Raw genomic sequence first — 13,070 nt, 5'->3', positions numbered from 1 at the left:
CTCCCAGCGTTTTCAGCTATACATAATTATTTCCAATATATTCAATAAATGTTTTCCAGTCTTCTTTAAACGTATGTTCTTCTTGTTCTCTTATTCTATACATTAAGTCTGCAAGTTGTACATATTCTGTCCACTTAAGTTGCCATTATTTTCTATTTTTGGGTAACAAACAGGGGCCGCAATATTAGCATACATATGGTAAATAACCTTTTTTTGACACCTAGGAATTTCAGTCTGAATTATCCCCAACGGAAAGGACTCTGGCTTGGGGGGGGGGGAGTACTTTTAAACAGTTTTTTCAGTTCATTATGGATCATTTCCCAATACTCTTTTAGGCTTTTACAAGTTCACCATATATGAAAGTACGTTCCCTCCAGCACTTATCTGATTCAGTCGGAGTTAAATGCCATCTGTGAATCATTTTCATTGATTTATATGTAGTTTTAACTCTATTCATGTGCTATTTTTTTACAAAAGAATTGTTGGTGTCTTTTCTATGTTTTTAGCTGTTCCTATTTTATCTGTGTTGGGACGCGGGTGACTCTAAACCACAGAGCCAAGGGCTTGCTGATCGGAGGATTGGCGGTTCGAATCCCCGCGACGGGGTGAGCTCCCGTTTCTCGGTCCCTGCTCCTGCCAACCTAGCAGTTCGAAAGCACGTCAAAGTGCAAGTAGATAAATAGGTACCACTCTGGCGGGAAGGTAAACAGCGTTTCTGTGTACTGCTCTGGTTCGCCAGAAGTGGCTTAGTCATGCTGGCCACATGACCCGGAAGTGGTCTGTGGACAAACGCCGGCTCCCTCTGCCTGTAAAGTGAGATGAGCACCGCAACCCCATAGTCGTTCTTGACTGGACTTAACAATAATAATAATAATACATTTTTATTTATACCCCGCCCTTCCCGGTTCAAAAACCGGGCTCAGGGCGGCTAATAACAAATTTAAAACACTTTAAAACACTTAATTATAAAAGCAGCAAAAAATACAATATAAAAACATGAATAACAATAAATTCAAAAATCAAAAATTAGATAATCCCCAGGGCTAGCTGGCTGAATTGGTCCTGCTTGGGCCAGCGAGGCGGCCAGGGGAGAATTAACTGTCAGGGGTCCCTTTACCTTTTTATTTTATCTGTAAGCAACCTTGAGTCTCTGCCAGGAAAAAAGGCAGGGTAAAAATAACTATTAGTTAAAGGTAAAGGGATCCCTGACCATTAGGTCCAGTCATGTCCGACTCTGGGGTTGCGGCACTCATCTCACTTTACAGGCAGAGGGAGCCGGCGTACAGCTTCTGGGTCATGTGGTCAGCATGACTATGCCGCTTCTGGCGAACCAGAGCAGCGCACGGAAACGCCGTTTACCTTCCCGCCAGAGCGGTACCTATTTATCTACTTGCACTTTGACGTGCTTTTGAACTGCTAGGTTGGCAGGAGCAGGGACCGAGCAACGGGAGCTCACCCCGTCGTGGGGATTTGAACTGCCAACCTTCTGATCGGCAAGCCCTAGGCTCAGTGGTTTAACCCACAGCGCCATCCACGTCCCTATTAACTATTACACATAATAATAATAATAATAATAATAATAATAATAATAATAATAATGGGAGTTGCAATCTAGCAAAAAAATCTGGAGGTCCATGGGCAACCCACCCCTGCCCTAAACGAATCTTTAAGAAAACCACCAAGGGACACTGCCTGGGTCTCTCAGTTTTGAGCGGTTCCGTTCTAAAATCCCGAACGCCATTTGGGATGCATCCAGCTCTTTCTCAGATGCAGAACAGGAAGCCTTACCTGAGGGAACGGCTCAGCCGAAGCCAAAAGGACGTTCTCGGGTTTCAGGTCGCAATGCACGATGTTCTTGAAATGCAGATGCCGCAAAGCCACCAGGATCTGAGCGGAAAAGACAAAAACAGGAGTGGCAAAAGGTGGCAAGGAGCAGAAAGCCACCAAATCCTGGCCACATCAGCCTCCCACAGATCGCATTACATGAATTATCACAGAGGTCCCGGGGGCCTCTTGCCCACTGCAATGTTTTACAACAGCCTTCCCGACGCTGGCGCCTGCCAGATGTTTTGGGACTACAACTCCCATCCGCTCTGACGCTGATGGGAGTTGTAGTCTGAAATTTCCGACAAAGGCCAGTTTGCCGAAATTTGCTCTCTGTTTGCTGCTGGCTGGTCACACCTTCTGCTTTCAGAGACCCAGGCGAAAGCTCCTCTTTTGCCCTTCAGACATCGCTAGCAAATATTAAGATATCCCGAATCCCGAAATTTGTTGGGGAAGCGCAACCTCAGGCAAGTCTCTGCTGCCACCTGGTGGGCGCTGGTTGACTTGCACCTTCTCTGGCTTTGGAAGGTGTATGTTTAATAATAATAATGATAAAATTTTATTTATACCCAGCCCTTCCTGGTTCAGAAAACAGGGCTCAGGGCGGCTAACAGCCAATTTAAAACACTTAATTGGTACAACAAAAAACAGCTTAAAATACAGTATAAAATGTGAATATTTAGAATTCAAAAATCAATTTAGGGGGGAAATCCGTCCGATAACCATTAGATGATCACCAGGGCTAGCTGGCATGTTCCTTACCTGCGTGATGAGGAACTTGGTGAGTCTCTCAGGCAGCCGGCCCTTTTCCGAAGACAGGATCATTTCCAGCATGTCTCCGTGGAGCTTCTCCATCACCACAAAGACCTTCTCCGGCGTCTCAAACATGCACTCCAGGTTCACGATCCCGGCGTGTCTCAGGCTCTGCGGGGTGGGGGAGAAGAAGAGAGACAAGGTGAGGTGTCAGGATGAGGCTCAGAGGGACTTAAGGGACCCCTTTTCCCACCAGCCCTCCCGCGACAACACCCACAAAATGGCCGCCGCCACCTGCTCACCTGCAAAATGGCGACCTCGTTGCGCAGTTGGCTCTCCTGCTTGGTGGGGAAGCGGAGCTTGTCAATCACTTTCACCGCCACGTCCCGGCCCGTCTTCCGGTGTTTCCCTGGGGGCGTCAAGAAGGGAAGCTGACATTTTAGGAAGGGGCTGTTGCTGGCTGGCAGAAGGCAGATGGTACCGGCCCAACCATTGGGTTTAGGTCAGCAGCCCCGCAAACAAAATGATGGCTAAAACTCCCATCATCCCGATGGGCTACAACACTGGGAGTCTGAGCCCAATAACACCTGGCTGTCTCTGTGTGACGGACAGCTGAGCTAGACCAGAGTCTGGTGATACAAGGAGTCCCTGTTTTTATATAAATTTTATTTTTCAGAAATATTTTGACATAAATACAGTCCAGCACAGTGGTACCTGGGGTTACATACGCTTCAGGTTACAGACTCCGCTAACCCAGAAATAGTACCTCGGGTTAAGAACTTTGATACAGGATGAGAACAGAAATCGCGCGGCGACAGCGGGAGGCCCCATTAGCCAAAGTGGTGCTTCAGGTTAAGAACAGTTTCAGGTTAAGAACGGACCTCTGGAGCGAATTAAGTACTTAACCCGAGGTACCACTGTATTTTCCAACAAATATATGTATTTTAACTTCTCCCCCTCCTTTTGCAGTTTCTTACATTTTTAAATTTACAATAATGCATCTTCTTTGTTACTCCAATTAATAATTACTCCTTAGTTATCTTTTAACATTAATTTTAACCGTTTGGTTTAAATTCATCCTGCTAAAGAGCTTTTATGTATACAACATTTCAGATAATCCATGAATTTTCTCTAATCTTTTATAAAGTCCCCCCTCCCCTCTTGGTTCTTTATTGCTCCTGTAAGTTCTGCCATTTCATCATCCATTAATTTAGTCTGCCATTCCCCTTGGCGAGTACAGAATCTTATTTCCATTTTAATGAGCACAAATAATCCTGGCTGCCGTCGTGGCAGTACCTTGAAATTCCACCAGAGGGCTGTAGCCTCTCTCTGATTGGCTACCAAGACAGCGAGTCAGAAGGGGGCGGAGCCAGCACTTAGGGAGGGAAAATAAAAGGAGCCGTTTCTGAGGGAGTTTTCAGAGGGTTTAAGAGAGAGCGGGAAGGAGAGGAGAGTTTGGTTCTGTTCTGTGTGTGGAATATCGGCTCTGAGGAAAATATTTCTGAGTTTACATAGGAGGACTGTGTTTAGTGTCTTGCGAGGGCATTTAGACAGGAACAAAGTGGAGGGCTGAGTTTGAACAAGGAGAAGTAGAAGCTGTGAGGATAAAGTCTCCTTGGGTCTCCTTCCAGTTAGGACGGATCTTGGCTTGAATATTTTATCGAACATTTTTCAGTTATGAAGAAATAAAGTGATACAAAGAAGAAAAGAAAAAGGCACCTGTCAGAGCCACCCTGGGTCCCAGCTCACAAGAGACCAAAGTCCAGTCCAAGCTATATACAAAAGGTTTTATTGAAGATCATTGTCGTCATTACATCCAAACTCCGTGGGTCCGCATCTGTTACCCTTAGATGTTAGAAGTCCCCTCTGAGTCCGTCCCTCCCCTGCACCAATTTAAGAGGCTTGTACTGCTCCACCTTTTCCTCTCTTTCCTTTTCCGCAGGGTCTTCCTGCCCCCCTGTCTTCCCTCTTTCCGGGACTCCCCAGAGGCTGAGTCTTCTCCCGCCTGCTCCCCCCTCCTTCGTGCTTTGGCACCAGGCTCCTCCTCAGAGCTCTCCTCATTTCCGCGCGCCTCTATATTTGAACTTGGCGCGCGTACGTTGCCTCTGACCTTCCTTTCTACAGTTACGCTGCTCTCGGTGCTACACTCCTCCCTTTCAGGCAAGACGTCTTGCTCCGAACTCCTCCCCCTTCCTCCTTCCTGTCCTGCTCTTTCTGACACACTGGCAACTTCCCCCCCTCCACTCCGTTCCGACGGGGGAGCTGGTCCCGCTTTGCCACTCCCACTGGGGATTCCCTCTTCGTTCCCCTCTCTCTGACTGATTCCCTCTCTATTGCCCCTTGGCCTGACCAGGGGGGCTCCCTTCTGGGAATCCTCTGATTCGCTAGACGGACTTTGGGACAACCTCGGCTCGTTGTCGTCCTCTTCCTCCTCGCCCTCGCTCTCTGTCTCCTCTCTCCCTAAAACCCTGACAGCACCAAAATGTGCAGAGGAAAAGAAAACAATACATGAATATATATGGAAAAAAACGGATGCGGTGATCCGATTGGTAGAAGACTGGGAACTTGACAGAAAGTAACACCTTGTTTAAGATCCAAAGTAATAAGCTGTAACACCTATGAGTTAAGGAACTGAGGTGAAATAATTCGAAATAAGCAGAGCATTTACCATCTAGAAACCTGCAACATGCAACTGCAGAGTAATAACTGAAAATAAGCAATCGAAGTTTGAAAGAAGCTGTGCATTTACTATAGAACCCAGTAGATTTAGTATAATTATAAATGATTTAACTTTTTCCTAAAAGAACTTTATTTGCTGACACATCATTTGTTTTGCCAACTTTGTTCCGTCAAATAAGCCTTTTTTCTTATTGGTTCACCTGCCTGTCTCCAAGTGTCAAAGTTTTACCTCACGCAAAATACAAATAAGATAACCTGCGGTGGTTATAGAGTGTCGGATCCGCCACAACTGGCGGCCAGAGCGGTGGGATCCGCTCCAATCTGCTTTAGAGGCCAGGTTAGATCAGCAACCAGCACCCTCTAGAGGTGGAGAGGTATTATGGCATCACCGCTCCAGGTAGACTACTTGGGGTTGCATCATATTGAGGAAAGAGTGTCTAGCCAAGTTCTTAACTCACCTCCATAGACGACACCAAATTGCCCAGAGCCCAAAACTTCATCCGGGAAGATCTGGTAGACGGTGGCGATATCCTGCAGTTGTACAAATGGATTGTGTTTTGTTTTAAAAAAGCAACTTTTGTGGGCGAAGGACCCCCCCAAACCAAAGTTAGGGGTGAAGAGCAGGCAAGGAGAAGGAGCAGGCAAGGAGACCCGGAGACCCAGTGCTCCCAGAACTCACCACGTTCTCCTGGATCTGGCTGTTGGACACAGAGATTCGTAATGACGCTTGCCCTGGAAAGAGGAAGGCAGAAGGTCGAAGTCAGGGCTGAGCCCATCTCCCGATGTATCACATGCCAATGCTGTACAGGGGACAAGGCCCACCTGGGTAAGGTAAAAGGATAATGGACCCCTGGACGGTTAAGTCCAGTCAAAGGCGACTATGGGGTGCAGCACTCATCTCGCTTTCAGGCCGAGGGAGCCAGCGTTTGTCCACAGACAGCTTTCTGGGTCATGTGGCCAGCATGACTAAACTGCTTCTGGCGCAACAGGACACCATGATGGAAGTCAGAGCGCCATTTACCTTCCCGCTGCAGTGGTACCTATTTATCTACTTGCACTGGTGTGCTTTCGAACTGCTAGGTTGGCAGGAGCAGGGACCGAGCAACAGGAGCTCACCCCGTCGCGGGGATTCGAACCACCAACCTTCTGATCGGCAAGCCCAAGAGGCTTAGTGGTTTAGACCACAGCACCACCCGCGTCCCTACAAGGCCCACCTAGGCCAGTACTGTCTGGGGCTCTCCAGATATCATGGACTGGGGCCAGAGAGTGAGGCTTGGAAGGGCGCATTCGGACATCTGGGGGGGTTAAAGATCCCCACTCCTGCGTGTGAGGGGGGAAGGCATGGGTTGGACACTGTCAGAAGCAAGTAAATCACATGGAGTAGGTGAAGTTACCGCATTTTTCGCTCTATAAGACGCACTTTTCCCCCTCCAAAAATTAAGGGGAATTGTGTGCGCGTCTTATGGAGTGAATGCAGGCTCCATGGCTTCAGCGAAAGCAACGCGAAGCCTCCGCTATGGAGCGTTGCTTTCGCTGAAGCCAGGAGAGCAAGAGGGATCAGTGCCCTCTCTGCGCAGCGCCCCTTCAGCGAAGCGGGAGGAGAAATGGAAGGGGCTCCGCTTCTCCTGCCGCTTCGCTGAAGGGGCGCTGCGCAGAGAGGGAGATAATTTTTTTTTCTTGTTCTCCCCCTCTAAAACTAGGTGCGTCTTATGGTCGGGTGCGTCCTATAGAGTGAAAATTACAGTAATTCACCGTAGTGAAGTTCCTCCTTCCCTGATAGGTTCCCAAACAATCTGAGGCACCACCATCTTGCATGTCTTTGATTTGCCTTTTCATACCTCTTTGGGTTCTGGGAGACCAGGGAGGGGAGACCCCCTGGCCCCTTCACCAGCCTCTCTCTACCTTTCGTCCTCCCTCCTCTCCAGCTTCTGCTTCTGCTTCTGATTCTGAACTGCTCTCTGCCACAGATTCTTCCTGCTCACTAAATCCTGTGACCTCTCCAGCTTCTGACACCTCCTCCTTCCGGTCTTCTCCCTCTGACTACTCATTGTCATCCCACCACCACTCCCTGGGCACTGAGCCTTCTTCCCTCGGGGGTCCCCCAGGTGGCACATCCCAGCATCCCTCTGCGTCCAACCAGTCCAGGACAGACACTCACTATGGGGCGCCTCTCCTTGGGCGCTCGGAGCCCCTTGGAGGACGACCGGCATGAGGGCCTGCCGGATGGCGTTCTCCCACGTCCTGGCGTTCTCCAGGCTGTCCCCGGCATGCTGGTGGTTGCTGGGGGCGCCGCTTTCCCCCACGTAGTAGGTGGCTTTGGCCGTGATGATTTCAAAGCAGTGAGGGTTGGCGCCCGAAGGCAGCAGGGAGAAGTCCTGGGCCGGACCCACGGCCAAGATCTCCGAGAGCGGAATCTCCTACAGGAAAAGGAAATGGAAATCAGCCTTCATTGCTCGGCCCCCTGATCTCATGGCCATCAGGGAAGACCAACAACTCTCCCCACTTGGCATTTCCAGCAACTGGCATTCAGATGGTGTTCTCCATGCCAGGCATAATGTGATGAACTTCTATCATGTTGCCTCTTTCTCGCCTTTTCTCTAAAGTAAAGGTAAAGGGACCCCTGACCATTAGGTCCAGTCGTGGCCGACTCTGGGCTTGCGGCATTCATCTCTCTTTACTGGCCGAGGGAGCCGGCGTACAGCTTCCGGGTCACATGGCCAGCATGACTAAGCCGCTTCTGGCGAACCAGAGCAGCGCACGGAAATGCTGTTGACCTTCCCACCGGAGTGGTACCTATTTATCTACTTGCACTTTGACGTGCTTTCGAATTGCTAGGTTGGCAGGAGCAGGGACTGAGCAACGGGAGCTCACCGCATCACGGGGATTCGAACCGCCAACCTTCTGATCGGCAAGTCCTAGGCTCTGTGGTTTAACCCACAGTGCCACCCGCGTCCCTTTTCTCTAAACTAGGAAGTCCCAAATACTGCAATCTTCTTTCATGGTTTCCTCGCCCTAAGCTGATTTCATGAGAACACCACGCATCCCATCTGACGCTAAGTCAGCGGTTCTCAACCTGTGGGTCCCCAGATGTTGTTGGACTACAACTCCCATCATCCCTGAGCTCTGGCCTTACTACCGAGGGGTGATGGGAGTTGTAGTTCAACAACATCTGGGGACCCACAGGTGGAGAAAGGCTGAGCTAAGTGATGAAGTCATTCAGCCAAGCTAGAGCAAGGGCAAAGTCTCCTGCCTTCACTCCAGCGCATCTGTTGGTCAGCGGCAGGGAACGCCATCTTGGCTGCGATCTAGGGCCAGTGGTGTCATGTCTGGGGTCACGGAGGTGGGGGACAAAGACCCACAACTATTTCTGCTGTGGGGTCCCTGTCTCCAGCACCCCTAGAGCGTGAAAGGGGAGGTTTTTAGCCACGGTGGGCTCCAAGGTTAAGCATTTAGGAGCAATGAAAGCACAAGACGCTCCGGCTTCAGAAGAACAGTGCACAAGTTCTGTTATGTGGCTCTGGGATAGCTCAGTCAGTAGAGCATGGAATTCTTAATCTCAGGGTCATGGGTTTGAGCCCCACATTGGGCAAAAAAAAACCCTGCATTGCGGCGGGGGGGGGGTTGGACTAGATGACCCTCGTGGTCCCTTTCCAACTCTTCATTCTATGATTCTATGTGCAATGGAAAACACAACTCAAGCCACTCCAAAAGAAGATATTGGAGCACTCCTAATCGTCTGCCCATGTAAATGCACAGAAAATAGCAGATCTGGTTGAAAGATGCAACTTGGGAAAGCTGCATCGATCATTGCAATGCCTCCCTCACTATAATTGCATAATTATAAGATTATCACATAATCTTAGAAGAGGCATGGCTGTGAGAGGGTGGCGACTGTCATGAAGGGACTCTGCATTTCTGAATTTGCGACTGCACTACAGTGAAACCTCAGGTTAAGAACTTAATTCATTCCGGAGGTCCGTTCTTAACCTGAAAATGTTCTTAACCTGAAGCACCACTTTACCTAATGGGGCCTCCCACTGCTGCCGCGCCGCTGGAGCACGATTTCTGTTCTCATCCTGAAGCAAAGTTCTTAACCCAAGGTACTATTTCTGGGTTAGCGGAGTCTGAAACCTGAAACATATGTAACCTGAAGCTTATGTAACCCGAGGTACCACTGTATTGTCTCCAACCGCAAAGGAGGAGCAAAGAAGGGGGGGCTTTGCCAACCTGGTGCCCTCCAGATGTTTGGAACTACAACTCCCAAGAGCCCCACAGCTGTGGATCAATCAAACCTTTGCCCCCCCCCCAAGAGCCTTCCTAGCAGGCAGAGTTTTTTCTTCCCCCTTTAGGACATTCGGCTCAGCTTCAGAAATATTTGCAAGAGGGCAGTTGCTGCCCATAAATCCCACCTCCCACTCCAGCTTCCCCATCCTCATCCACACTGAGGACCCTGAATATTAGGGGATGGCCGATTTACCTTGTAGTAGCGACTGCTGGTGTTGTTTTGGAAGAGAGTGAGGCATTTGCTGTCCAGGCGCCAGTAATGGCGTTTCCGCTGCAGAATGGGGAGAGAGAAAAGGAGTGTTTTTACAGGTTGTGGCATTCCAGGGGTTGTAAAAGGTAAAGGGACCCCTGACCATTAGGTCCAGTCATGGCCGACTCTGGGGTTGCAGCGCTCATCTCGCTTTATTGGCCGAGGAAGCCGGCGTACAGCTTCTGGGTCATGTGGCCAGCATGACTAAGCCACTTCTGGCGAACCAGAGCAGCACACGGAAACGCCGTTTACCTTCCCGCTGGAGCGGTACCTATTTATCTACTTGCACTTTGATGTGCTTTCGAACTGCTAGGTGGGCAGGAGCAGGGACCAAACAACGGGAGCTCACCCCGTCACGGGGATTCGAACCGCCGACCTTCTGATCGGCAAGTCCTAGGCTCTGTGGTTTAACCCACAGCGCCACCTGTGTCCCTTCCAGGGGTTGAACGAGGCCTTAAAAGCACCTTGAGGACCCAATGCAAGACTTTCACACGCATACTTACACACACAGAGCATTAATTCCATACATTGACATGCGCCATCCTACATGCTAAGAGCTGCCACCCTACATGCTAAGAGCTGCAGGAGGGCCTCTGTTTGCAGCTCCATCAGTACCTAAGGTCTGTTGTGGAACAGCACGGAGCAGGGCCTTCTCTGAGGTGGCACCCCAGACATAGGAGTCCCTCCCATTCAAGAGACAGTTGTCCCCCACCATGTTCACAGATCTGTGATGTCGAGGTGCAATGTTATCTTTTCCCTCTCGGGCCTACGGAGGTGAATAATTGATTTCTCTGCTGCTAGACGGCTGTTTTCAAATGCCTGTTCTTTTATGAGGCTCTTATTTTAGGTTTCATTGCATTGCATTTTAATGAAATTCTGGGTACCGCCCCCTAGAGCATCCAAGAGGGAATGTGGGTTATACAGCAGGGCTCACTTCATCAGCTCATCCAAAAGCTCAGCTATCCCTAGTACTTCAAGACTCCCATAAAAGTGCCTGGCTTAAAACCGTCTATCAAAAACTTGTGGCCTTTCCCCACAACACCTACTCACTATGGGCCCCACTAAAGCAAACAGTCTAACTGGGCAACGTCTAAAAGATATTGAGCATCAGAACAAACTGGCCACTATAAGGAAATTCTGCCCTTGGTATGTTCATTTTCCACCTCTCCATTTTGATTCTCTGGCCCCATATCTGCACAAACTTATTATCCCAAAATACAGACGTGCTTTTACACTTGCAAGACTGGATGTTTTGCCATCTGCGGCACTTGAGCGTCGATTCCAAAAGATCCTGCCTGAGAAACGCCTTTGCCCCTGTGGAGACGGCAGCACCGAAACAGCGGCACACGTCCTCCTGTCTTGCGCTCTCTACAAAGACCTGAGGAACAAGGTCATCACCCCACTCGTACTAACCGTCCCAGGGCGCTCAGCCACTGCCACAATGTCCTTTCTTCTATCAGATCAAAATGAGCAGATAACAGCAAAGGTTGCTAGGTTCATAGCAGGGGGAATCAGAATAAGGGCCACTAACTGATGGCTGATTCAGGACTTTAAATTGTGCTCTTATATCAAACTTCCTTTTCTGTGTATACCGTTGCTATGGCCATTGGCTAATGCGAATAAAGTTTTATCTTTTATCTTAGCTCAGCTCCATCAGTCACCTCCTTACCCTGAACTAGGTCAACTGGTGATTATAGGAACAGCTGTTTAGAAATTGGTACCCGAGTCTCGATTTTGATCTTCCTCTTCCCTCCCTGTCCCTTTTTCCTTGCGTGCTGTGTCTTTTTTTGTTTGTTTGTTTGTTTAAGATTGTAAGCCTGCAGGTAGGGATTTATCTTGGTTGACTATGTGTAAGCCACAGAGGGATCTTTTTCAGATGAAGGTGGGGGCAAGAAATAAATAAGTAACAATAATCAAGATCAGAGCAATAAGCAAGAAAGGAAGGCGCCAACTCTTCTGGCTTGCATCGCTCCATCGCTAGAAGAGCAAGTGAGAGAGAAAGAGCAAGAGAGCTCTGAATAATAGAAAGGCCCATGCCCCAAGGAGCTTACAAAACCTGCATTTTGCTGGAGAAGCGAGGGTAAGCACAAGCAAGCGTATGACTGATGGTGCTATGAAATAAAATCAATCCAATGCCCTTACCTCTCTCGTCCTGACCTACCCACCTCCAGACTGGATTATTGTAATTCGCTCTACGTGGGGCTGCCCTTGAGACTGCCCCAGAAACTCCAGCGGGTGCAGAATGCCGCGGCGAGACGCCTTATGGGGTCCTCGCCGCAGGATCACGTTCACCCGGTGCTATACCAGATGCACTGGCTCCCGGTGGAGTACAGGATCAGGTTTAAGGTGCTGGTTTTAACCTTTAAAGCCCTATACGGCCTAGGACCCTCGTACCTACGGGACCGCCTCTCCTGGTATGTCCCACGGAGGACCTTACGGTCTTCAAACAAAAATATCTTGAAGGTCCCGGGCCACAGAGATGTTAGGCTGGCCTCGACTAGAGCCAGGGCTTTTTCAGCTGTGGGTCCGATCTGGTGGAATGCTCTGCCACAAGAGACTAGGGCCCTGCGGGGCTTGACATCTTTCCGCAGGGCCTGCAAGACGGAGCTGTTCCACCAAGCCTTTGGCTAGGGTGCAGCCTGACTCCCTCCTTTGGCAATCTTCACAGAATTCTAGCCCAATGGTTGCCATCAATTTGATCTGAATTAATTTTATAATGAAATGATTTTAGAATGTTGTATTATTTTATTGTTGTTAGCCACCCTGAGCCCGGCTTTGGCTGGGGAGGGCAGGATATAAATAAAAAAATTATTATTATTATTATTATTTCCGTGCAGTACTCAGAGGCTGGGGTTTGTTCCAGAGGCCCAGCCTCAATGCCCACCCACCCCAGTCTCGCCCCACTCTCCCCACACCTCCAACTCACTAGGGTGTCCTTGTTGCTGAAGTGAACCACCCAGCCTTCCTTTAGAGCCGTGCTGGATTTGCGGGTCGTTTGCCGGACCGACTGGACCACTCGCATCAGGGGGATGTAGCCCATGGATCTGGAAGAAGAGGCAGGAGTTGCGCTTTAAATTTGGTGGGTCCGAAAGCGCTGGGTGGGGAAAGAGGGCCACAATAGATGCGACTAAAACTGGGTACGTGTGCTCATGGGAAGCCCCTTGGGATTTTTAAAACCATTATTTATCGAACTCGCGTTCCGCATTTCGTCTGAAGATCACAGGGCAGTTCACAAGGCAAAAATGCAAAATGAAAACATAATACAGTGGTGCCTCGCAAG

The 13,070-nt window shown here is 49.4% G+C and overlaps 2 protein-coding genes across 2 annotated transcripts in view; both read right to left on the bottom strand.

Annotated features, from left to right (window-relative positions):
• Positions 1–13,070, bottom strand: part of STRN4 (striatin 4) — a gene marked incomplete at its 5' end in the record, with an annotated part of 127,693 nt that overhangs the window by 19,090 nt on the left and 95,533 nt on the right. The gene's annotated exons all lie outside the window — the stretch shown is intronic.
• Positions 1–13,070, bottom strand: part of PRKD2 (protein kinase D2) — a 57,193-nt gene that overhangs the window by 6,043 nt on the left and 38,080 nt on the right. Inside the window, exons 8-15 of the mRNA XM_081868817.1 lie at positions 12,717–12,834; positions 9,734–9,811; positions 7,415–7,673; positions 5,936–5,988; positions 5,715–5,787; positions 2,880–2,986; positions 2,587–2,748; positions 1,789–1,887 (exon numbers count right to left, since the gene is read on the bottom strand). Coding sequence (XP_081724943.1) covers positions 1,789–1,887; positions 2,587–2,748; positions 2,880–2,986; positions 5,715–5,787; positions 5,936–5,988; positions 7,415–7,673; positions 9,734–9,811; positions 12,717–12,834 — 949 coding nt within the window. The remainder of the gene's footprint in view (positions 1–1,788; positions 1,888–2,586; positions 2,749–2,879; positions 2,987–5,714; positions 5,788–5,935; positions 5,989–7,414; positions 7,674–9,733; positions 9,812–12,716; positions 12,835–13,070) is intronic.

Source organism: Podarcis erhardii, assembly GCF_964252035.2.
Source record: "Podarcis erhardii genome assembly, chromosome: 7".
In the NCBI taxonomy this organism is placed as follows: domain Eukaryota; kingdom Metazoa; phylum Chordata; class Lepidosauria; order Squamata; family Lacertidae; genus Podarcis; species Podarcis erhardii.
This window is presented reverse-complemented; position numbering and strand designations above follow the sequence as displayed.